This window comes from Punica granatum, chromosome 8 (genome assembly GCF_007655135.1).
Source record: "Punica granatum isolate Tunisia-2019 chromosome 8, ASM765513v2, whole genome shotgun sequence".
NCBI lineage: Eukaryota > Viridiplantae > Streptophyta > Magnoliopsida > Myrtales > Lythraceae > Punica > Punica granatum.
In genome coordinates this window covers 13,087,910-13,115,508 of record NC_045134.1, presented here as the reverse complement: position 1 = coordinate 13,115,508, position 27,599 = coordinate 13,087,910, and the positions used below count along the sequence as shown (strand labels likewise).

At 35.4% G+C, this 27,599-nt stretch overlaps 1 protein-coding gene across 1 annotated transcript; it reads left to right on the top strand.

The window, feature by feature from the left end:
• Positions 1 to 677: 677 nt before the first annotated feature.
• On the top strand, positions 678 to 4,640 carry LOC116188395 (amino acid permease 3-like). Its single transcript, XM_031517720.1, has 6 exons — positions 678 to 811; positions 2,516 to 2,630; positions 2,726 to 2,959; positions 3,042 to 3,135; positions 3,236 to 3,590; positions 3,690 to 4,640. Exons 1-6 carry the CDS (start codon positions 806 to 808, stop codon positions 4,341 to 4,343), a joined length of 1,458 nt encoding a protein of 485 aa, XP_031373580.1. The 5' UTR covers positions 678 to 805; the 3' UTR covers positions 4,344 to 4,640.
• The last annotated feature ends 22,959 nt before the right edge of the window (positions 4,641 to 27,599 follow it).

Here is a 27,599-nt window from a genome sequence, read left to right as displayed (position 1 = left end):
GAAAGGAAAAAGAAAAACTCAAGACGCCATCAAAGGGGAAGAAAGAAATCAAAGAAACATGGAGTAGATAGATTAATGGAGATCCCAATTGCAGAGCACTTCATATATAACAAATCAATGGCATTCATCAAAAGAGCCAAAAATTTATATATATATATATATATATATATATAACATATTAAAAGGTGGTTTTACGTCCAGTCAGTGTGTCCTGATCGAAGAGTTCATGGCCTCTCTTTCCGCAGTAATTGGGAAGAAAAGAAGCGATAAGAGAGGAATGAGATGCCCCAACTATCTATGGCAATCATTATTCAGATTTATGTATAAAACTGTATTTACAAATTTGACCACCATTTTTTTTCTTTTTAGGAATATAAAGCTAATATAATGATTGAAATTAATTAAATATACTAATAATAATATTAATTAATACGACTGCATAATGCCATAAATGAATAAACAGCAGAACCCTATTCTCTGTGGGGAACCGATGATGGAGAAGCGACACACGCGCGGGACTCAATCAGAGGTCCTCCTTTAAAGAGAGAAGAGGGAGAGAAAAAAAAAAAAAAAGGAGATGAGATATGGAAAATTAAATTAATTTATTTTTTTAGAATAAGAATAGAATATATGGAAGTTCTCAATTTGGCTCCTCTGTTCATTGCACTATATATAGACCCATGAGGTCGACCCATTTGACACACGAAAGAGAAAAGAACAAGCTAATCATAACAATATCGACCGAGCCTCAAAGCATTGGTCTGTCCTGTCCGCTGCGTTTCATTGAGGAAACCACACTCGGTAGATGACGGTAAGAGAATTTCTATTCGTGTGTCTCCTTATCTCCACACGTATACTATTGTTGCATTTGGTGGTGATTTCTCTAGCATTCATGTTTCATTGAGTAATTTTGTGCGTTACAGTGCAACTTCTTCACAATGAGTTATAAAGTGAAAGGGCGCTAGAACAAAACCCATTGCGCAGGACTTCTGATTGGAATAAAAGAAGCCACACATTAATTTTACGACTCAACGACCATAGTATTTTTCGTGAAGTTATTCAGTATTAAAGTAGATGCTTTACCAATAAAATGCGATGCAGATAAAGTTCATTCACTGACAGCGTTATTTGTCAATTATATTACATCTCATGATTAGCACACATCATCTCTTGGATTAAATAAATTCCTCGACTGAATTATTATCCCATGAAAGTATCGTCCTAATAAACTCATTAATGCAATACCGGGATTCTCTTGAAATGCAAGGTTAGGTTTCATATATGGAGAGCTAATGAATTGCTTGCCTCTAACTGGGAGAGCCAACTGGGCATAGGAGTTTGGACAACATGTAGTGTATTTATTACTTGATTTTTAATAATAAAAATAAAAATATATGAATAAAAATTACACCCGTAGAGACTAGAGAGATAACAGATAAGGCCCAATTGGCTTCTTCTGGACTATTTTGGACTTTTTCCCTTCGCTGGAAATATTTTGGCCTTTTCTTCCCTTTACTAATTGCCTCCAATTATTACCATTTTAAATATATTTTTCTTATTATTATTGTAAATAATAATAATAATAATAATAATAATAATAATAATAAAGGGTGTGAGTGGTAGGAAAAAAAAGAGGAAGCTCATTGAAAAAATCAATCTCATGGTAGGCCGTAGGAGACGATTTTGGTCATAAAAATTATGAATACTCTTTGTGACCGAAGAAGGCGAAAAAGAGGAGAAAAAAAATTACGTGGGAACTTTCTTTCTTTCAATTAGACTCGTAACTCATGCAGTCCTCTGTCCATGAAGACAACACACATACTGAATTGAAGCTTGAAAGTTCTAATCATAAAGAATCCTCGGGTCATTGAAAATTCTAATCATAACGAATCCTCGGGTCGAAAACAAACTCCCCCCCCCCCCCCCCCCCCCCCCCCCCCCCCCCCCCCCCGACAAGGATTCGTATAATCATTTAAAGGACTTACGTTCCGTACTATCTGCATGTTTGTTGTTTAATGTGATTTCATACCATGAAACATATACCCAATTGGATCCAATAAGTTCAAATTTAATTCTTCGCAGCCTTCCTGAAATGGCAGTAAATTTAAGATGACATACATCGAATTCATCGTTCCCCCGCTAAATCGTACCAGACATACCTGATAATTAATGACGGTCAAGTCGGGTCGGGTCGGGCCAGTCAGCAAGGCAGAATAGTTTTGAAGTCGGTCGTTGACTTGCGCGTCCACTGGGCGCTACCATTTTCATCACGTCTGGCTCCCACGCTCTCTCCCCGCCCCGTTTCCCTTATATATATACCCCTCCATTTTCCCTCTCAATCCCATCCCATTTCTTGCTTGCTTACTTGAAATTCATCCTCCCAGAGAGGCAGCAACACAGGCCCATCTGGTTCTTAAATTCAATTGTCGACTCGATTTGCACAGTCCGATTGTGTCGGCCAGCCGCCGTAACTGAAGCTTAACTCTGTTTTGTGTCGGTTGGGCTTGTGTAAAAGATGGGCCACCAGAACGCAGCAGCTCCCCACAGTCAAGTCTACAGTGTCTCGGTTGATATGCAACCGCAGGGCGGCTCCAAGTGCTTCGACGATGATGGCCACCTCAAGAGAACCGGTAAATTCATCGACAGTCGACTCAACTGCACAATATACATATATACACTCTTGTTTCTCATTTCAATAATGTTTTGGTCCTTTGGGTGGCTGCAGGAACTGTGTGGACAGCCAGCGCGCACATTATAACGGCCGTGATCGGGTCGGGGGTGCTGTCTCTGGCCTGGGCCACGGCACAGCTCGGCTGGATTGCTGGCCCCGCCATGTTGTTCCTCTTCTCCTTCGTCACTTACTACACCTCCGCCCTCCTTGCTGCATGTTACCGTTCTGGTGACCCCGTCAATGGAAAGCGCAACTACACTTACATGGACGCTGTCAGCTCGAATCTCGGTAAGTGAATCTTTGTGCCCTGGAATGTTTTCGCGACCATAGCTCAAGTTTTCCTTATGGTTTTCGGGCAAAACTGTTGCAGGTGGGTTTAAGGTCAAGCTATGTGGGCTGGTTCAGTACCTGAACCTGTTTGGAGTTGCCATTGGCTACACGATTGCTTCCTCCACTAGCATGATGTGAGTGTTCACATGGCATTTTTGTAGCCAAAAAAAAAAAGCACGTGAAATTGTGTTATTGATTTTAATTTGAGGTTTTCGATTTTGTGGATTTGGACAGGGCGATTAGTCGATCGAACTGCTTCCACAATAAGGGAGAAAAGAATCCGTGCCCCGCGAACAGCACCCCATACATGATAACCTTTGGGGTGATTGAGATAATCTTGTCTCAGATACCCAACTTCGACCAACTGTGGTGGCTCTCCATCCTGGCTGCTGTCATGTCCTTCACCTACTCCACCATCGGGCTTGGCCTCGGAGTCACTAAGGTTGTTGAAACCGGGAAGTTCCGGGGAAGTCTGACCGGTATCAGCATCGGGACCGTGACTGAGACCCAGAAGATATGGAAGAGCTTCCAGGCTCTTGGAGACATAGCCTTTGCTTACTCTTACTCCATCATCCTCATTGAAATTCAGGTACATTATTAACCTTCCCGAGATCAAATTGATTATGTGCTACAAATTCTATGCCGGAAAAAGGTCACTCATAGATTTCGTAAATTTATTATGAAACAGGATACTATCAAGTCCCCACCATCAGAGGCCAAGACAATGAAGAAGGCAACCTTGATCAGTGTCGCGGTCACGACCCTGTTCTACATGCTCTGTGGGTGCTTCGGGTATGCTGCTTTTGGGGACATGTCCCCTGGGAATCTCCTCACGGGTTTCGGTTTCTACAACCCGTTCTGGCTCGTCGACATAGCAAACGCAGCCATAGTGATCCACCTTGTGGGCGCATACCAGGTTTACTGCCAGCCCCTCTTCGCGTTCATCGAGAAGTACGCCAAAGAGCGGTTCCCAGACAGCCAGTTCATCACCAAGGACATCGAGGTACCTGTCCCGGGCTTCAAGCCCTACAAGCTCAACCTCTTTAGGTTGGTTTGGAGGACAATCTTCGTCATCATCACAACGGTCATCTCTATGTTGCTTCCTTTCTTCAACGACGTGGTCGGGCTTCTCGGGGCACTTGGGTTTTGGCCGCTGACCGTTTACTTCCCGGTCGAGATGTACATTGCCCAAAAGAAGATCCCCAAGTGGAGCACCAAGTGGCTCTGCCTCCAAATCCTAAGCTTCGCTTGCCTCATCATCACCATCGCCGCTGCCGCCGGCTCAGTTGCAGGCGTCATGCTCCACCTTAAGTCATATAAGCCGTTCTCGACCAGCTACTGACCATTGACATGACGAAACAGAGTCAAAGAAAGAAGCAATGGGAACTTCGGGTTCTTGATTGAGATCATAAGTAGCTTTCCAAGGGTGAAATTTACACGTATTTGTTACCATCAAAGATAGTTGAATCCACAATATCAGCTTTCACTTATCATGGCAAGAACAAGAAGAAACCAGGGGAGGGGGCGGCTTGTATCTATTTAGATGTAATTAAGGGATGGCTCCTCGTTGTCAACCTTTGTTGTAACCTTTTCTTATTTTCTAATGAGAAGAATTCATGAACTTCAAACATTTGACTAATTTGTCTTCAAAAAAACATGACACTCAATTTTTCTTGCAAATTGTCCAATGCTATGAACTATTAGATTGGTGAGGTCGTTTCACCAAGACAATCACCAAATTTCAAGTGGAAAATAACCACGGGATGTGGTGCGGTTATAAAACTACATTCTCAATGGTAAAGTTTTACTAGAAGCGTTGATATTTGAAACTCACTGAAAATATCTCGTGATTAGCGGCGCCAAGTTGATGGCCGAGTAGGAGATTATTAGTTTCAGCCAATTGGTAAGACACAATTTGCTAATGGAAAATCATTGACTCAACGTTTCAAGTTGTCATTTCAAGGTGCCATCAATTAGAAAAGCAGTAGTGCCAAGTCGACCCTCGAGTGAAAGTTTGATTGGTCTCAATTAATAGATTGAAGATGCATCGTATTTCACTTTAAAAAAGAAAAAAAAAATTGTTGATGGGAGATCATTGACTCAATCAATGGTACCAGCTGTTAGTTTCAAGATGCTATCAATAGAAAAGGCAGGTTCAAGCTATACCAAAGAAGGAAGGAAAAAGAGAGGCGAATCTTAGCTTCACGAGGGCCATTGAAAGTGTGTAAGCTTCTTGTCATTTCAATTGAGATGGGCTATCCCACAATGCATAGCATCCAATTGGAGATGAAAGTGAAGGATCGTGTGAATGGTTAGGGCAGTGAAAATCAATGGACGGGAAATAAGGTCTCATCGCTCGTTAGTTTCGACAAAGAGTACTGTTCTTCACGTTCGATAAAAGAAAAATTAAAAAGGCAATTCGTAAATGTGGCCATTGAAGCATATTTTGCATGTTCATTCCGTATGGATCTTTTTCCTCATGAGCCTGTAATCGGCCTATTAGCTGAAATTTAATAATTTTGTTTCGTTCTCTGTTTAAGCATTTGTCACAAGGTGCTTTCAATACTGCAAGTAAAATTTTGCTCATATAAAATGCAGTTTGTCAACTATATCACATCTTATATATGATTCCTTTGGTGGACGTTTCATGCACTCATTCTCGGAGTTTGTTTTGGTCCATAATTCATGGGGTACGATCTTTACATTTTGATTCAACCTATGAGATATAATTGAATGAGTTCATATCCAACCTAAAAGTTTAAGTTATTAATCTTTTAGTGCGGATAATACCAATCTCCATGATATAGGTATCTGATGAGGTCGAGGTTATGATAGTAGATCCAAAGTCTTTGACATGAAAAACCCATCCAAGAGGTATCATCTACTCTGAATGCAATTCAGTCGATTTTGGACTTATCAAAAGCCGTCTTTGAGACTTATATGGTTTGTTTGGTATTCGAGTATCAGTTTACTCCCGACTCATATGTGATAGTGAAAATTTCATTTCAAAGTTCATTTTGCACCATAAAGTTTAGTTAAGTAAAACGATAATCAGAGCTAGGGAGACGACTAAGTATATCTAAACAATTTTGTTGGAAAAGTTATAACAGTGGCTTAGAAAAAAGATCGTAACATATTGGTTCTCATTTTTATTTTGCGATAGTAAAAATAAATCTTTTATCTACCGCTACTTGTTTGAGTTGCATATGTAGCCTATACCATTGATATATGGGTTAAATTTTTTTCGATGGATATTATTTTCGCTGGATTATGGGTTAAATTTTTATAGATATATATACAGTATAATGACTTAACATTGACAATAAATGTAAAAATATGATATCTTTCGAGTTATGATATATACATTGGCAACAAATTAAGGTAAAGCAATTAATGAGGGATTCAACCAAAGTCAACATCCCAAATAAACGTACGTGCCAACATAATCATCCCATTCTTTTATATTTATCAATCATCCCAAATAAACATGCCTAATAAGACCACTAATACTCCTTGGGCATGAAGCCCCCAAAAGTACATCAAGCAGAACATCAGAAGCCACATTCCAAGCCAGCAATTCGAGATATATAAAATCTGAAAAATTCCTTAGCACATTCAGTGTGCTAGACTTCACGCAACTCGATTAGCCTCATGATCAATGTGACAATGTGTCTAATCCAGTGTCTTGAAAGTTCCAGGCTGAGCTTCGCACATGCAACAATGAAACAGTAACAAGGGCTAAGAATCCATATGTAGACGAAGCCATATACTAAAAAAAAAAGGCCTTGGCATCAAGTATTATGATACAATAATATATACATACATTATTCTTTTCTATATTACTAGAATTGATATGGAAATGACTACGACATGGGGGTATCTGAAGCTAGAAATGCTTGCAGTGGCGGGGGTAGTGGAGACTAGGGGCGGCCGCCGCCGGGCGCCGGAGATGGTGGCGGCAAATGCTTGATAGGCCCACAACCATATGAAAATTGCTGAAGACCATTTCTCTTTAAAAAAAAAAAAAGTACGTTTTTCCTTCTTCTTTTTTTTCCCTTTTAAGTATGTGGCCGGTCCATGTGCATCAAATGAAAATAGCACGGTGATCCCTGTAATATTCTCCCTGTAATATTCTCCAATAATAAGAGATCATATTTATAAAACTAAGTTGATGGACCCATCGGGAAAAAGAGAGCCTAATTCGCCAACCATAAAATAATATATGTTGAAGTCCAAGCTTAAGCCAATCGAGGTATCCATAGTGGGTTGGTGTAGTGGGGTTTTAATTTCTAAGAAGTTCCCTCCCACGTTTAGAGTAGGTAGTAATCATAATACTAAGAATATAATAAATAAAAAGTTCAATCTTTCCGATATATTTTTTAGTATTCAAAAATTTATTAAGTCATAATTAATCCAATTTAAACCAAGTTAGCCCACTAAAACATAAACTCTCTCGACGTGAATTTCCTTTATTCAATTGATCTTTGACAAATTACGTTTGTTCATGATTAGTTTAGGGATTGCGGAGAATTTGAGAAAAATCTCCAAGCACCAAGGATCCATAAAGATTTTCCCACTAATGGTACCAAGATTCACTTTTAAATGAAGTCAATTTTTTGGCTCACAAATTAATGAGATGATAAAAATGAATACATTATAAAGTATTCAAGAGAATGATTACAATGACAGAAAAAACAACAGATCCGTCGGATCACTGCAAGAAAAAAAGAAAAAAATACAATGTGCCAGAAGCATATTCAATAAACACAGATACAGTTGAAGAAATCTTCTAGTTGTTATACGTTTGTTCCTGACCTCTTCCATATAACTTTATGTGAACCCCAGTGAATATTAAAAAACAGAGCCAAATGCAATTCATATAAAGGCTGTTACCGTGTGGAAACAGAAGAGCAGGGTCAAGAGAAATTTTGAACCGATACCCGACGCACAGGGGCGAAGCCAGTATGTTAGCAGGGGGGGCAATTCCCCCCTTGAACTTTTATTTTTATCAATTTTACCCCGAAAGTAAGAATTTTTCTATGTAAAATTTGTATTTTTCCCCCTGAACTTTACGCCCCGTTTGGATTCAAATAATCCTGATTTTAACTTTAACTTTAACTTTAACTCAACACACTACACAACAAAAATACACATTTCCCAATTTAAAAATTTTAACTTTAACTTTAACTCAACACACTACACAATAAAATCACACATTTCCCAAGTCAAATTTATAATCATATCTCATTTGTCATTTTCCACGATCAAAATTAAAATCAAAATCAAAATAACTTTAACTCTGAATCCAAACGGCTACTTAAATTTTTTAAATTTTCCCCCAAACGGATCAGTTTGCACCCCCTGAATAAAAACTCTGGCTTCGCCGACGCATGAACCCATAGATAACAATATTCCTAAACAGTTCAATCCCTAAATATTCAAATCAAAACATCCTCACTTTCCGTTCAAACCAGCCATTATCTATTTAGACAATCAAACCAAATGAGCAAGGCTATTTTGATCGGTTCAAAACAGAGAATATGTTCGGAAAGCGGAGAACTGCCACAAATCACCAAAAAAAAAAAAAGCAAAGCCACAAAAGGATGATTTTTGCAAGCGGGTGGTAAGATTAACCAGACCAGTGTTTTAATCCTTTGATGTAAAGGCGGGGATACTATCGCGAGGGATGCGGAAGCCGCAGAGAAGAAACCGCCATTGGAGGGGAGGAGGAGTAGAGCCAATTGGACAGAGAATGGATGGAGGAAGTCGTCTCTGCTGTGCCGACATCATGTCTGGCCCTGTGGTGTCTGCTGCAACGCTTTGAAGCCACTGCAGCAGGCCGATGCCGGAAGAAGCTGGGGCGCGCCCACCGGGTCTGAGTCACCAAAGACGGTTCGGGCGCGACCCCCGGTGGGGAGGGGAAGCCACCGCCACACCCGCCTAATGGAGACCAAGAGGAGGAGGGGGAGGTCCCTACAACCATCGGGACGCTGCCATCACCGTCTTCATTGCGAACTGGCCGTGCATCCTTCGACCCAATTCGTAGTTCACCCGACCCGAACATAGTAATAGTATACCCGATCTGAACCCACATTCAGATTTTCCGACCCGCACCCAGTAGAAACTTACCCGACCCGAATCTTATAGAAGTTCCCGTACACCGTCGGGTATGATCAGATCAAGGTAGATCGGCATAAATCTACCCGGATCTGAGTACTCTGAGTGCTGAGGAGTGGAAGGAACCCCGACCGATGCTCGATTTGGTTGGAAACTGGGCTGTTCAGCACTGCTTAGGTCGGCAAGAAGAGGGTGGAGAGGGCGGCGGCGCACCAGACCATCGGAAGGGAGGAGGAGACTTACACCAGCTGCTGGAGGTCGGAGTCGACGCTGTGCTTAGCTCTTAGCGTGGCAACAGACCATCGGAAGCGACACTGTCTTCGGACCTTCGATAATTCAGTCGGGGACGGCGTCGACGACGAGCCTCCATCAATCCAAGAGGCGAGGAAGGTAGGGAGAAGTGAAAGGGTCAGAAGGAAGGGAGGGCCGCAGGATGCACCCAGCTGGAGCTGGACACGCCGGCGGCAACGGCAGCGGCAAAGGGAGGCGAGCTGCTTTGCTGTTGAGAGAGCTTTTAGAGAGAAATAGGCGAGCTGCTTTTGCTGTTCTAAGTCATGATTGCGTATTAACGGAGCAAATTTCATAAGGGTTTTTTTTATTTATTTATTTCAAAAGCTAGTTTTTGTACCTTTTCTTTATTTTCCGGAAAACACCATGGAGTCAGCCTATCACGGGAGGTTAATTTTTGCTCGGACATCATATTATCTTGGTAACAAAGGACTATTGTATTTTTTTTTCATTATAACAGAAACCCATAAACATAGTATAATGAAATAAAAATGCTAAATATTTAATATAGGGTTCCTATATTTTTCAATCCCCGCTATACAGCAAGTCGCACCTTGCCGTGAAGCTAAATTTGTTCTTTACTTAGGTTTATGTAAACTTTCTTTGCCATTATGGATAATGATAAATTTTCTTTGCCGACAGTGAAAATGCATGAAAAATTTCCCAATTCATTGTTACTAGGAAAGGGGCCTGCGCAATGTCGTGAGTTTCTAGAAAATTTCTATATCAACAATATTTCATATGATAAAAATGCGAGAAATAATATTGAAAAGTATAAAATATTAATAAATTATTATCGCTTGACTTATTTTAAAATTGATATAACACTTTAAATTCGAAATTATCTTAGTTTAATAACATATAGACATGGAGTAAAAAATGAGAAATTTAATAAGATGATATGATAAGAAATCGAGTCCGAAACCTCTGAATTATCAGACGTGCGCCATTGTGCTACACGCTCTTTTTTATTATTTTGTTTTGTTAAAAAGTTGTACAAATAACTATAGAGGATTTTGTCTCATATTAAGTAACATAACGAGATAAAAATTTTCCGTTATTAAGGATCTGTTTAAGTGGAGAGAAATTACAAAAATTTATAATTGATCCTCAGTTCTAGTAATATTAGGACAATGTTCGCGGCAATGCTATAGGTCGTTGTTTGGCAAATAAAAATGACACGTTTGATCCAATTTTCAAAAATTTATTACAATATCCAATACCCAATGTGATGAGCTCATTAATTTCAAGCAATTATTGAATGAATGAATTTTAATTAAACGCATGATCTATAGTGATAGAGATCAAATACAATTAGCATATATATATATATATTTATAAATAGTTTATTTCTAAAACTGTGGTATATACTAAAACTTGTACAACATTAGAGTACACCAAAATTGTATTCAAAGCTAAATATGCAAAAAAAAAAAAAGAGAAGGAAGAAAAAGTTATTTTGATTTCACTTGTATTTATTCATTCCTTCTCTTTCTATCTCCCTCAATTTTTCGTTCCTTCGTTAGTGTCTTTTAAAGCACTCATTCTAGTTTATTTCTTAAAAAGAATTCACTTGAATATATTTCTTAAATTTGATATTTTGCTACTTTATTTTAGACTTCCATCATTTAGAGCATGTGATTTATCATGTGTCTAATAAGTACTTGATTTTAAAAAATTAGATGTTCATATGGATTTGATTAGCAATGATCATATATCTATTTTGATTTATATTAAAATATGAAAGGGATTTACTCAATGTATATCATAAATTAATTATAATTGATTCTTATAACATGAAAGGCACATTTCTATATTTTGTATGCACGATATTATGAAAGACGCACTTTCACTATATTAAGATTTGACAAAATAAGGATAGGACACCAATTTATATATATACATATATACAGACACTACTTTGAGGTCGTTTCATGAATTTTTTCTTGGAAGGGTCTAAAATCACAAAGGAACAATTAGAAAGTATAACAAATTTAAGTTGGTTCAAATGAATTTCAACACCTGTTTCTTGTAAGAAGAATTTGTGTCTTGTATATGGAGAAATTTAATGATTGTGAGAGTTTTACTATTTGGTGGACCAACCCAACCTGCTAGATTAGTCGGAACTCATTAAATTTATAGATATCATGCTCCAAAACCAGTAAAGAAACAGAAAGTGTAAATAGACAAATAATACTATTTTTATAGATAAGAGTAAAAAAATTGAGGCAAATTCGAATCTTATGTGTGGAGAAAATTAACTATTAGTTGAGTTTTGCTATTTAGTAGGCTTAGCATGAGCTGGATTACTCGGAACCTATTGGACTTCCAAATATCAAGCTCTAAAACCTAGAAAGGGATAGAAAATACAAATAGACAAATATTACTCTCTTAATAGATGAAAGTAAAAAAAAAATTGAGGCGAATTTGAGTCTTACGTGCGAAGAAAATTAATGATTGGGAGAGTTTTATCACTTAGTAGACCTAGCACAGCTGAATTATTCCAAATTCATTGAATTTTTATACAAACCCGAAAAAAAATATAAAACATGTAAATAACAAATAATACTTTAATATGAAAAGGACAAAAAAAAAGAAGGAAAGAAAGAAAGTACAAAAAACATGCCCACTCGTCCTATAGGAAAGATGGATCTCTTTTAATTGTTTTATAAATAAATAAATACCAACCAAATTAATTAGAAAGGTAGATCTTATTTTTCGATTTGACTGAGATATCTCAATTTCTTTCGGCATGGAGGAAAGAAAAAAGAAACTATATACTATATCTTAGAAAATTCAGCTACCGAACTTATTACGTGAAGAAAAGTCAAAGGAAAAAGGAACAACTATAAGATGCATAAGAACTATGTATGAACGTTTTTACGATTGAAAATGCCTGGTCTAATGCCTTCTTTGTGGGTGAAATGAAGAGCGAAATCATATGGAATTTGTGGTTTTTATGATCCCAAGGAGAGGATGAGTATGATATCGGACAGGAGAAGTAGTTTTGGTCGAGACGAGATAATCGAAGGTTCACCTCGGATATATCCTCTTAAAAATGAAATGGATTATTATCGGTAGACATCGGCCAATACTTCGGCGAGTGATAAATAATCGATGAAATACTGTAAATACTGTAAACGGGCTGGGCCAATAGGCCCAAGTTCAAGCATGATGGGCTAATTTAAGCCGAAGCCCTCCTCGCATCCCCTCTCTATTATTTCTTCCGTTGTTGCCACCAATGTGCACAACTAAGTGCGCTTAATTGTTTTTGTAAGGCTCCCATGTAATTGAGAAGAATTATGGGTCATATATATATGGACCTTGAGTCGCCTAATTCATTGGTTTGGATTATAGTTATTTTGTAATCTCCTATGATATGAAGTTCTATAAATAGAGGATCCGAGCATAACACTCAACAAGCAACAAGCCAAAGAAAAAAGGTGCAATCGAGATTAGGGTGTGCATGGATATAGAGTATATTCAGAACCGGTCGGAATCTACTCGTTAGGGTAGGGTTTAGGTAACTTGTATTGAAAATAGGGTATGATCTGGGTATTAAAATAAGGAATAAGTGAAAATCGGTTCTAGTTTCGATTCATGCATATAGGGTACCCAGAACCGGAATCGGAACCGGTACTCGGATCTTATAATAATTTTTCCTAATTATATTCAGACACATTTCTCCCATTTACTTTACCACCTTCCCCTCTCTGTCTCTTTGTCTCTTTCTCGGTGAAAGCCTTGCATTTCTTATTGTCGGTAGCTTTGGTTCGACGACCTCGGTGTGTCCTCCGTGAGGCCTAATCGTATTATGGATATATTTGTTTTGTGAATGGATTGATGAGACGTATTACTTTTTGTTGTAGATGTATTGTGGATTAATCTAAATCTATGTCGACATTCTGTTTTGCGTGATTACTAATTATGAATGAGATATTTTTTGTTTTATTTAGCGAGAAAAAAAAAATTTACAGGTCTCAACAGGATATCCGGAACGTGTGGTATAATACATGTTTCGGATAGATTCCGGTTCTAAGACTCAATTTGATAGGGTCCGATTCTAAAATTTTAAAACTTGTTTTTTACAGAGTAGGGTCCGAGTATCGTGAAAAAAAAAAAGTACCCGGACCCGAACACCCCTAGATTTCAAGAGATTGGGAATTCTCGGGGAATTCTTTTAGCTAGATATCCGCGAAGACAACATTTGAGTTCTACAAAAGAGAGGGTAATTTTCCATTTATATCGGCGACTTCAACCGGCTTAGTGATTCGATACGTTCTTGGATGGTTTTCGCATCCTGCAAGCCAATTCGAAATGTTGAGTTACCCAAATCCGAGTAATATTTTAAAACAGATACAAAGGTAGAGTCCCCGAGTCCTTCCTATCTAGTGGCAACACAGCAACATATGTTGTGCAGTGAAAATGATTGCCTTTCTTTCTATTAGCTTTCAGGAAGGTACAAATGTTTCCCTCCTTTTTTTTTTTTCACCCCCTAAGTACCTGTTTCCATATCCTTGTTTCATAATCTTCCCCGGCTAGATGAAGTTCCACGAAAACGACATGCTCCTGCAAAAAACTTCAAGGTTTTCCAGAGCTAATCAAGAGGTTAATCAAATTGAAACTTGAGCGTTAAGCTAATTAATTTAGTTAGTATTGCAATTCATCCACCGCGCGTCGATCTTATCCACTATTATGTATGCGCGCTGGACTTCTCGGGTATTATTAACCAATTGAATCAAAATGTGCTAGGACTGTGTACATGGTAATAGGATTCACATTGCTTTGATAAGTCATGAGGGAATAAATATCTCGGGGACAATGATATATAGAAAGTATGCTCGCACTATTTCGTAGACCAAGCTCCACCTGCCCGTTGAAATATATATATATATATCCACGCACGCACACAGATATATATATATATATATATATATATATTCCATTTTATTCAAAAACTGCACGCGTATTTAATTTACTTAATATTTTCAATTTCAATTCCCGCCCCTAAATTTATGTCAACCAACAGGCTCAAAATATCATATCATATACACCAAAATGACCAATTCCCCCCCCTAAAAAGTAATTAGCTAGGGATTTCAAACCGAACCCTAGATTTTCACTTTCCCAAATACTAGCGTACGTCAATGTTTCTTGAGGTAACGGGGTTCTTGCTGTTTAGTTAATGTCGTCATGCATGGTGGGAATGTGACAAGGATATGCTTTGTCAAAGTGTTTGACTTCGAGTGCTCAGGTAGTCTGATTGATATGGATGTCAGTACCTCTGAACTCCTCCTCTCATTAATTTGTTCCTTCTTCTAAATATATATTTTCAAGAATGATGGAAATTAATCCAATGGCAAGTTGCACAAGTTGAGTGAACATGTGCCGACAACCTTCAACGCATGGCACACGGCCCCTCCACTCGGCTTATATCAATGAAAAAATTCGATCATGGAGAAGCTTTCAACAATTTCCACAATAACATAAATTAAGAGATTGTCGTGATAACGATGAATTAATGGCGTGCGTAATATTTTGGAAAATACATATATGAAAATCCATAAGAAAAGTTATGATAATTACTTTGTGATCTTTTGAGTTTCTTATGAGAGCGAGTATTTTGTTGGAGGGTATAACCGTATAAGTACGGCAACAGAACAAGACATGAAGCCAGGTATATGCCACCCTTACGTACATTGACAATAATTGTTTCATATTATTATTCTATATATATAATTTTCGATAAATATATATTATATACATGTAGATACGTACCTTGTCAATAATTGTAGAAAAAAATTAACAGAACACATGGGGGAATCACGTCATCATGCGACTCACGGGAGTCCATGAAAGGAACTCTTTGGAACAGAAACATAGAAAATTGAAATAAAATGAGATTAATTATTATATATATTCTAACCCATCGCCGTCGATCAGGCGCCAATGAGCACATCGGCTGTCCGCGTGAGGCAGTGGCCAGTCAACCCTCCGCCGCCAAAGACCACCTGACCCGCCGACGGTTGGAAGGCGGAGGCCCAGCGGACGGTCCTCCCCCCGGGAACGGATACGTCAACGACACACTCCCGTTTCGTCAAACATTCTAATTCCGTTCAACGGCAGGGAGTGGATGTGGGAACCAACGACGCCCTAGCAGCACAGAACTCATTATAATCCTCTATTATAATAATAATAATAATAATAATATTATTATTATTATTAAAGGGTGGTGGCATAAATTAATTAATATCAGCATGTTTGGTGTAAAGTCCCTTCCACTCGAAAAAAAGTTATAGAATTTCTATTTGATTTTGTTAAGTTTTTGATTATTTTCAATGAAGTCATACTATTGCGCCTTTGAATTTCGCCAACTTAAACAAAATTCCTATAGAACAATCCCAAATTACCAGTTACAACTAGATGGTCTGGCCCGGTATCGACAGTTCGTCATATATATCCTCAATATTATAATTGTAATTAAATTTACAAATAATAACATATGCACACATATATAATTTAATTCTGAAGAATGAACTTATGATGATGAAATAATTATTTGGATATGCGCAATAATTTCAAAATCATAACATAAATTGAACCACAATCTTTTTGCACCAAACTTGACCGTCTTTAATTTCTTTAGTGTTACATGCATTAAATATGATGTATTGAAATTACATAATGATTCTTTAGAAGTGATCGAATCAAGCAGGACTCATCCAGCTATGGAAGAAGCGGACCAAGGAGCAAACGTATGTGCTTCATATTCGATTCGGTACATAACAACATGAAATTTCGTGATAGGCTGCCACTACTGGTTCAGGTTACATAGACATGTACACTTTCAAATGGCATGGAAATATTATCGTTAAAAATGGGAAGGGAAAAAGAAAAGGAACAAAAGGAATTTTTCTGATTGAACAATTATAATAAAAAAAGAGATGCATATTATTATTTTAAAAAAAAATTAAATTTTCAAAATTGCGACAACTATCTCTCTCTAAATTGATTATTATTTGCTGATTGTCAAGCTCAAAAAGATTAAATTTCGCAAATATTTTGATGAATATTACTCATCCAGTTGAATGTAAAACATCCAATTAAAATATTTAAAAGTGAAAACTAACCTCATAATAAACCCACAAACTTCCACTTACCATTTTAATTAATTTTTTAAATTAATAATACTCAAACGGGATGCGGCAATGCCAAGCAGTAGAAACGCCAGAGTTGACCAGCAAATCAAAATCTCCAGCAAGTCTATGTGTGGGACCCGCAGACCCCACCCTCCCTATAGTTGACCGTCTCCCCACCGTTCAATGAGGTAGGGAGAGATTATATTACTCCGTTTGGTTTCGGAGTTAAAATCATAAAAAATTTAATTTTAATTTTAACTCAACACACTACACAATAAAAATACACATTTCTCAAGTCAAAAATTTTAACTTTAACTTTAACTTAACACACTACACAATCATTTGTTATTTTTCACAATCAAAATTATTTTAACTCTGAAACCAAACGCACAGTTAAAGTGTGTTTAGTTTTAGAGTTGAGTTGAGTTGAATTTTAATTTTAATTGAGTTGTAATGATTGTGTTGTTAAATTATGAGAAAAAGTGTGAAAAAATAATGAATAGTCGAGAGAATTTAGTATTAAAAATTGAATTGAGTATAATGAAATTGTATGCGGATTTATTTATAGGGCCCACTTTTTTTACTTTGAAGAATTGATTTTTGTTGTATAGTTAGTAAAATTAAAGTTAGGGTTAAAATTTTAAAATTCGATTGCGAAACCAAACGGAGTGTAACGTCTATGAGTAGGATTGCGAGCAGTTTGCCCGAAATTATTTGTTCTTCGGTCCCATCTCCCTCAATATATTTGGAAAAATATTATGATTGAGGTGTATGTCATATTTATATTTATATTTATATTTTATATATATTCTCCTATATTACTATGTACAAATTTAGTTCCTTAATTGTATATAGAATGTTGAATTTATTAGAGGATACTTAGGAATCTAGAATTTTACGCTAAAATCAACCCATAGGTGATGGAACTACTCACTACCGTATGCACAACATATAAGTGCTCTTGTCTGTAAATCCCATAATACCTTGGATAGATTACAATCATTAACATAGTTTATTTGACATGGAAAATTCTATGATACAATTAATTGAAATGCAGGTTTATGTAGTATATGATATATTTACCTATTTTTAATTGTTGATATCTTTTGATCTTTAAATTTTAGTGCTGGAGACTTAAAGAGTTCAAATGATTGAGATTCAATCTTAAGACTTCAACGGTGGAAATCTGAAGATACGACACTTTTTTTTTAATAGAGTATGGTACTTTTTTTTTTGGCTCTCGAAGAGTATGATACAATTATATTTATTTCCTAAATTATTGTAGTGTTTTACATGGACAATCTCTGACTATGATGAGCGGGTAGCATAATGCAACAATATGCATTCATTCATCAGGACTTCTGGCTAAATATCCAACAATTTTTTTTTCTAATTATAATTCATCGTTTATCAGTAAGTGTTTTGGATATTCATTAAAGTAATTAATCATATTCCAGATTATCAACCAATAGTTTAGTAGGATAGAATGGAATGGAATGAAAAGAAATCCATATCTCTCATTCCACTCTATTTCATTATATAATTGTACTTGTAAAAATTGAAGTGATCATTTCAATGAAATGATTATTTCTCTTCAACTTGATGGAATGAGTATTCCTTTAAAAATTAAGGAATATTCATTCCACCAATTTAACAAATTTAGCAACAAAATGAGAAGATGAAATCTTACCGGAAAAATGAGAAAAATGAAAATTCATATTTTATCATTTAAAATAATATCTTGTTAAGTAGCTGTAAAGTTATAATTATGTTCCATCATGCGTCGTTTATCAACACCAAAAATTACCCCTATTTTTTTGCAAATTTATTGTACTTCATTTTAAAAAAATATATTACATTCTGCTGCACCAAACGAATATATAAAAGTCTATTCTTTTGTAATTATATGATAAAAATAGGAAAATTACACTAGTAGTCTTATAACTTTGTTCGTCTATTATTTTTGGTCCTATAAGTATCAAAGTTGTCGATTCAATTCTATAAATTTAGTCCATACTTTTGATCCATTCCGTGAGTAATCGTTAATTAGTGCTGACAGGGAGACTAATACCATGAAATGTTTTTTTACCTCTAATTAAAATATTGTAAAAATTAACAAAATAACTTTAAAAGAAAAAAAGAAAAAGGAAGACCCAGCCCCTTGACGAGCTAGGAGGTCGCCCGGGGTGGTGCATCGCTAGCAACCCCCATCCCCATAGAGGACGTTGTCGACGTCTTTAGAGTTCACAGGTAACCTCATTTGGGAAGGGTGGGGGCCGCCGCTAGGTCACCTGCCCTCCCAAATTGGAAAAGAAAAAATAAAATGAGAAACCCTAAAATCGTCAGGTAAGGAGAACTAGTAGCCATGACGACGACTATCACCTTTCAGGATGAGGTCACCAGTGAATTCTGAAGCTGTCCGCGACCCTAGTCCATGGGGTGGGGGCCGCTGGCAAGGTCACAAAATCTGATGATTTTAAGGTTCTTTCTAATTATTTTGGGATTTAGAGGGTCAGGGGCCCCACCACACCTCTAATCCCCTAAATAAGGTCATTGGTGAATTCTAAAGATGCGAAAGACCTCATCCAGGGGGTGGGAAGCATCGGTGGAGCCCCTACCCCTCGGCAACCACCTAGCCTGATAAGGGCTGGGTATTTTTCGTTTTTTTTCTTATGTGTTTTCCCTCTTTACGAGGTTTTTGGTTTTTTTTTTTTAATTTTGTCTTTCAAAATTTTTTGAACTTTTTATATTCTTTATATAATTATAGGAGGAAATCGTTTAATGATGTTGGAGTCCACATCAGTGTCAATTACCAGTCGATTATGAAATGAACTAAAAATATTTAACAGACCATACTTACAGGATTGAATCAGCAATTTTGATACTTATAGGACTAAAGCCGATACAATGGAATATTTACAGAATTGTTAGTCTAATTTTTCTGATAAAAATATTAGTGGAGAACCCCATAATTAAGGCTCTCTACCCAGCACAGTTGAACATTTCTTTATATTTGTTCATAGAATTGAATGCCTTTTCTCGACTGTAAAAACGATATTGCTATAAATTGACAAGGTAACATTTCCATTTATTCATCAGCAAAGGTATCCACAGAGAAATAATCTAAATCCATGCCCTAAATTTGGAAATTTTATGGGATAATTGACAAAATTGATCGCATCATACGTCAAGTAAATTAATGAAAATGTGAGTAAAGCTCTTCCAGCATACAGAAAATTCAAGCTGTGAGAGTTTTATCCCTTAACGGGTCGACCCCACTCGACTGGATTAGTCGGAGCCCAATTGAACTTCCGGATACTGCGGTTTACACAACAAAAAAAGGTGAGTAAAACTTAAGTTTTTCACAAAAATTAAGTAAAATTCTTTGAACTCTATACACTTTATTTCAAAATTTCCATAACTACTTGATAATATGTGTAATTTACTTTATAATATGTAAACTTACTTGCCTTGTTTGGAATCTATATCTATCTATATTTATATATTATGTAATTTAGACACCTCCGATGATAGCTCACTAGGGCTCACCATTCAATTGAGAAGGAACTTCCGTTTGTAACCCTCAGCTCCTGCAAGATTGATATTTTGCATCCATTGTACATTATTATATATCGAGATTATTTCAAATTTTCATAATTATTTTTTTTTTGAATTTTCATAATATATTATATTAGATATTTTCGAGGAGATCATTTATTTCAAATTTTTTGTTGATATAAAATTCGTAAATATGAAAATATAAACATAAAATAAAAGGAGCAAAAAAATCTATGCAACGTGTGGTTAGATGACCAGCTTACTAGAAATTCACCCACTGAAAAAGAAAATTACTAGAAATTCAAGCGAAATACTATAAATAGAAGTATTTTACTTTAATCGTATGGTGTAACCATTTTTAAAATAATTACACCCCAAATCTTCCCCTAGCTTTGCTTCATATCATATCACATCGTATCATATTATAGTAAGCCCTTAAAACGGGGTCTGTCAAGCCCACAGAGCGAGTATCTGCTTCTTCCATACTCTAAGTGCATTTCTTTTTTTTAGCTCTTCTCTTTTAAATTTTGTCAAATAAATTTAAATTACATTGTAAACACAAGAAAGTGGGATTGGATGCATTGGGAAGGCGTGGTTCCTCCTCCTCCCAATTCCCTAGATTAAATCTTCTTTGCAGCGCTTTCTTTTTTCTCCTATTTTCCACATACCTATTAAATATATAAATAACAGAGCTTGGCGATTAAAACAAGAAGCAACGTGGGTTGGGGTGGTAAGAAGAGCTCTTAATTTTCCCTGGATCCATCGTTCGAATCCCTTTATTTGCACCTTTTTTCTTGGCAATTTCTCCTCTTTTTTTCCTTCTTTCCTTCCCCTTCTTTGGCTGGCTTTTTTTTTTCCCTCTCGTTCTTTTGCTAATAAAATGGCCCCATTTTTCTTTCCTTGCCTTTTCTTCTTGATAGCCTTTACTATAATTCATAACCAATAATAAATATTGCCTAACCTAAATGGATTTCCCAATTGTAGAAATATTCAAAATTTTGATATTATTCACTTAATGATATCATCTAATAAATTTAAAATACCTCCTAAATGCAGTGTATTTTAATTTTAGGATTCCATATTTGATAATATATATGATACTAAATCGAATAAATTATATTTAATATACAATAAAAATTAATACAAAAGAATAAATATCTCGCCACCAAACACTGGTTTTCTATCTAGTCTTTATAGAAATGTAAAACCCTTGTCTCTAGATGACTCCCGGTGGCAAGTGATCCTTTTTTCTCACTCGTCCACTTCCTCTTTTTTTTAACTTTTAATATTTTAAAAAAATCTTATTTAAATATAAAAACTATTAGAAATAAAAAATTCATTACGATTTTAATTTCTCCTACATTAAGTGGTCACTTTCTACTTGTCTCATGCCCAATGTATCGGATGAGTAGGGTGTTTCCCCACATGTATGATCCATCCCGTTTTCTTTTCTTTTCTTTATAATTCCAATTTTTTAATTTTTTTTCAAATATGCACCACGTAATTCCCGTATCCAATAGGTCCTAACTAACCTAGATTTAAGCTGGGGTGACCCTTTAATGGGTGAAACTCCCTAATCATGGTTTTTCTTCGTCCGTAACAATCAAACTGGATCATCCCATGCTAAATACATGGTGCCAGTGGCAACCCACCCCAATTTTTGTAGTATAACAATGTTATTCTTTTTTTCTTTTTTCGGTGCACATCACCTGACTGAAATTCCACTATGTCCCCAATAATCTAGGCTCGAGTCCAACTGACCTAGTGAGGAGTAAAACTCTCACGATAATAAATTTCGCATTCAAAATAAAACCGAAGACTTTACTTTTGACAAAGAGAATACTTATAAAATGAGTGTGGCAAGCATATGTTACCACGTATACTCTTCTTTTTTATTTAAATTATAGCCCGAACTTTTAATTATTACCAAAAAAATACTTTCTTATAACTTTATTTTGAAATTTTCTTCTTTGTTCATTTATATCCTTCAAATATTTCACATTTATCTTCCATTATATTTTTCGTTGATTTCATTTCTATGTTATGCATGTCATCCAAAATAACTGAAGGAGCTATATATGTTACACATATTTTGTAAAGATCTTAGAGTATAATCATTGAATTTATATTTTAATAACTTTTTTCGAATATTTGTAGTGACATGTATGACCGCTAGCTATAATTTCAGTATTATTTTAAATCTAATATGTAACTTTTATTTGTAATTCAAGTATCATTTCAATGTTATTGTCATCCAAATATATACTTCTTAAAATATGACCTTAATTATCTTGTAAATAAACTTATGAAATACAATGTGATTATAATCAATTGAATTAGGTGAAAAATGTTGCACTACGCAAAGGAAATATGGCATATATATATATATATATATATTAAGAGATTGATACTTTGTTATATTCTAGTAAGACAACATAAACGTGTATTGTTTCAAATTCTAACTGATGATGGAAATATGCACTTAATAATTATCATGAAAAGGGAACTTCATAACCATTTATGGGAATTTTAACTTACGATTTTCCAATAAAGTTATGTTTTATAACTAGACTATATTACTAGATGAATAAACTCGAGTGTAAATATAATATATTTTTATTTTTCTAAAATTAAAAATTTTTTTTGTAATGAAAAAATTAATGAAATTTAAAAGTGTTTATAAAATTAATTTTGAAAGAATGTGTTAAAATTTATAACATGTTTCGATTTGGCTATATTTAATAAGAAAGTAAAATTATGACTTCTCTTTTGAAATTAACTCTCAATAAATATAAGAAATAATAATTTCTTAATGTGTATTTTTATCATATTATTAAACATAATTTTTTGACCATACAACATCGTACGGGATCAATTGCCTAGTATTTTCTAAAACAGTTAACCCAATGTTTGAAAAATCTCACTTGAAAAAAAAAAGGACAAGAAAAAGAAGAAGATTTTGTTTTTCGGAATCAACGTAACCCTGCAAGGGAGATGTCGTCTAAACTGGTATAGCGATCTGGAGTCATTTCGGTTGAGATGATGATAGTTTGATAGGTCCATTAACAATAACAACTGCCTCAACTCCCCAGACTATGGTGCATGCAGCAGATATATCCTTTCTCAAAACTCAATGGGATGTAAGATAGTTCGCAAAAGCCTCTCTTAATTGGGAAATATTTTGAACTTTTGTCTTTCATTTGGCTTGAAATTAATATGACCAATTACAAAGGCTACCTATGACCAATTAATTACTCTATTTCTGACTAGATCAAGGAAAATTACTTAGGTGATACAAAATTTTTTAAGTTCTAATGCGGACGGTACAATATCTTTTTTTTTTGTAACAATTTGGTTGAAAACGTATCAAACTATTTCAATAAAGTCCAATCTGTCAATTTCCGTTGATGCCGTGAAGACTTTTTGACGTGGCACGTGACGTGGCAGCATGATGTAACAAATGGATACAAAACTTTATTAAGATGTAACAAATGGGCACAAAAATTTATTAAAATGTAACAAATGAGTCCAAAACTTTTATTAAGATATAACGAAGACTTTCTGACGTGTTACATGACGTGGCAAGTAAATCTTTTAGCATAATGTGACAAATGGGTCCAAAACTTTTATTAAGATGTAACAAAATTGTACAAATAGCGAAACAAAGAAGACTATGTTAAAGCAAGTTAACATACGTTAAATCAACTTCAGCAGCACATTATGGATTGTTTTCCCTTTCAAAGCAGCAACAACCCATGTAAACTCAGCAATAACACAATATTGAATACTATATCTGCCTCTCACCATATTCAGTAAAGAACTCTCATAACTAAATTGCCAAGAGTTACCAAGACAGCTACACCCAATCGCAATTTGTACCATTTCCCTCTGAAATTTCTTTAAAGCAGGTTAACTTGCTTTAACATTGTCTTCTTTGTTCCGCTATTTTCTTTGTTCCGCTATTTGTACCATTTCGTTACATCTTAATAAAAGTTTTGGACCCATTTGTTACATCTTAATAAAGTTTTGTATCCATTTGTTACATATTAATAATGTTTTGTACCCATTTATTACATCACGCTAAAAGATTTGAGCTTACGTACAATACGATTTGCCATGTCACGTACCACATCAACATCTTAATAAAAGTTTTGGACTCATTTGTTACATCTTAATAAAGTTTTGTACCCATTTGTCACATCTTAATTAATTTTTGTACATATTTGTTACATCATGTTGCCACATTACGTGTCACGTCAAAAAGTCTTCACGGCGTCAATGGAAATTGACGGATTGGACTTGATTGAAATAATTTAATACGTTTTGTACCAAATTATTATCAAAAAAAGATTTTGTATCGTCCGCGTTACAATTTAAAAAATTTTGTATCGCCCAAGTAATTTTCCCACCATTCTGGGGAAATAAGTTGAAAACCAAAGCCCCTAGTGGACCTAAGCCGATGCTTGTAACAGCAGAAAAGCCCAATAATACTCGGTAGGACCAGGGCTTCTATATATAAATATCTATCTTGATTTCAGATACTCTTAACGGGTCAACAAAAATCAAATTAATAGTCAATGATTTAAATCAAAACATATTATAGAATCGACCTTTAATTTATTAGTGTGCACTCTGGTATTCGGAAGCCTAATAGACTCCCGACTAATTTAGTCGAGTAGGATTTGCTCATTAATAGGTAAAACTCTCTCAAAGTGGAAATTAGTTGACATAATTTCAGTTACAAGAAAAATTTATAAATCTAATAAAATAATATGGTAAGAGAAATAAATGAACATTAGAAACCCCGGATCGATGAGAATCGTGGAATCTCTTAATTGTAAATCAGGACATGTATTACTGGACTATGATTCTTTTTTTTTCAAATTTATATTGCCTTGGTTTAAGAAATGACGCGAAGGTATTAATGGAGTCTGTCTCCACCGGACTCGGAAGTCGGGCTCTAAGAATAAGCAATCGCAGATATTAGCAGATAGACGAATCTCGTCAAACCTCAAGGAAGTTTCCCAAGCAACTTTCCCCAATTGGGTGAAAATATCCACCAACAACTAAAAGCTCTGATAAACCCAACACATCAATATATATCAATATATATATATATATATATAAAAGTTTCGCGGATGATTCCCTGCGTTTCATCTTTAGCTAAAATCTCGAATTCAAGTTTCGTGAATGGATAAAATTCACACTGTTGGAAGAGGTTTATCCACTCTCCATGGGCCGACCGAGACTCAAATCTGAATCAACTGGACTTATTAAACTTTTCGAATACTAAGTGGTGTAAATCGAAAATTATATATACAAATTGGTAAACTGCCAATAAGCAAATTTTATCAGCAACGCAAGGAATTCAAAACTCATTGAAAATATTATGATCAGAAAAAGCCGACCCGAAGTCAATCCAGTGCCTGAGCGAAATTTAGTGATATACTACTGTGATCTACAATATGTAAAAAGAGAATGAAACATTGTTGTAACGCATGACATAATGTCCTAGTACAGGGCAGGCACTTAGAAACTGAGTTAATTAATTATAGGACAGGATATGACAGTAATGATCATATGCCCTGCAAGGATTATATCTTAATCAATTGGAAGGACGTTTCTAAAGTTGAATTGCCGTCCAAACGACCCCTTTATTCCATCCAAAAGAAAATTGTTTGTGCTTCCACATTTAATGAAACGAGCCCCACAAAATTAAAAGATTATATCTTAATCAATTGGAAGGACGTTTCTAAAGTTGAATTGCAGTCTAAACATCCCCTTTATTCCATCCAAATGAAAGTTGTTTGTGCTTCCACATTAAATGAAACGAACACCACAAAATTAAAAGAGATATCTATCTTCTATTTTCTTCTGACGCTTTAATTCTTTATGGGGACCTTCCCATGCAACTTCGAGGAAACTTGGAATCTTCTGAAACGGTCAGGCACGACAATTTCATGAACGAAAGAAAAAATTCCCCACCAAAATCAATATACCAACTAAATCTTCTATGGCAGCTGTACTTTCGTTGTCATCAACCTATACCATCCTCTCGCTTTCCTCGATCGTTCGCACCGATATTACCCGTATTTTCCACGAGATCTCTTGTGCACTTTACGGAACACTTACATAAAGTATTTGGGCAATTACTCTCTCTATCATACATATTCGATCAGCTGGATCTATCATATCATCTATTTTTCATTTTCGAAGCGCTTCAGTATAAGGACACGTACCACTGATATCAGCATTAGAGGTTGAGACAACCTGAGATGATGAATTCAAAATAAGAATTGAATAAATGGGTGATTGCAAACCAGAGAATAATAATGGTTCACGACAGACCGGAGAAATTACTTAGATGATACAAAACTTTTTAAGTTGTAACGCGGACGGTATAAAATCTTTTTTTTTTCGGTAACAATTTGGTACAAAACGTATCAAATTGTTTCAATCAAGTTCAATCTGTCAATTTCCGCCAATGCTATAAAGACTTTCTTACATGGCACGTGATGTGGCAACATGATGTAACAAATGTGTAAAAAACTTTATTAAGATGTAACAAACAGGTACAAAACTTTATTAAAATGTGATAAATGGGTCCAAAACTTTTATTAAGATGTAATGAAGACTTTCTGACGTGGCAAGTAAATATTTTAGCATGATGTAATAAATGGATATAAAATTTTATTAAGATATAACAAATGGTTACAAAAAGTTATTAAGATGTAACAAATGAGTCCAAAATTTTTATTAAAATGTAACGAAATTGTACAAATAACGTAACAAAGGAGACGATGTTAAAGCAAGTTAACCTGCTTTAAAGCAACTTAAGCGGCACAATATGGATTGCTTTCCCTTTCAAAGCAGCAACAACCCATGTAAACTCAGCAATAACACAATATGACATACAATATCTGCCTCTCACCATATTCAATAAAGAACTTCTCATAACTAAATTGCCAAGAGTTACCAAGACAGCTACACCCAATCGTAATTTGCACCATTTCCCGCTAAAGTTGCTTTAAAGCAGGTTAACTTGCCTTAAGATTGGCTCATTTGTTCTACTATTTGTACCATTTCGTTACATCTTAATAAAAGTTTTGGACCTATTTGTTATATCTTAAGAAAGTTTTGTACCCATTTCTTACATCTTAATAAAGTTTTGTACCAATTTGTTACATCATGCTAAAAAATTTGAGCTTACGTACGATACGATTTGCCACATCACGTACCACATCAGCATCTTAATAAAAGTTTTGGACCAATTTGTTACATCTTAACAAATTTTTGTACCCATTTGTTACATCTTAATAAAGTTTTGTACGTATTTGTTACATCATGTCGCCACGTCAGAAAGTCTTCACGACGTCGGCGGAAATTAACTGATTGGACTTGATTGAAATAATTTGATAAGTTTTGTATCACATTGTTACCAAAAAAAGATTTTGTACCATTCGCGTCACGATTTAAAAAGTTTTGTATCACCCAAG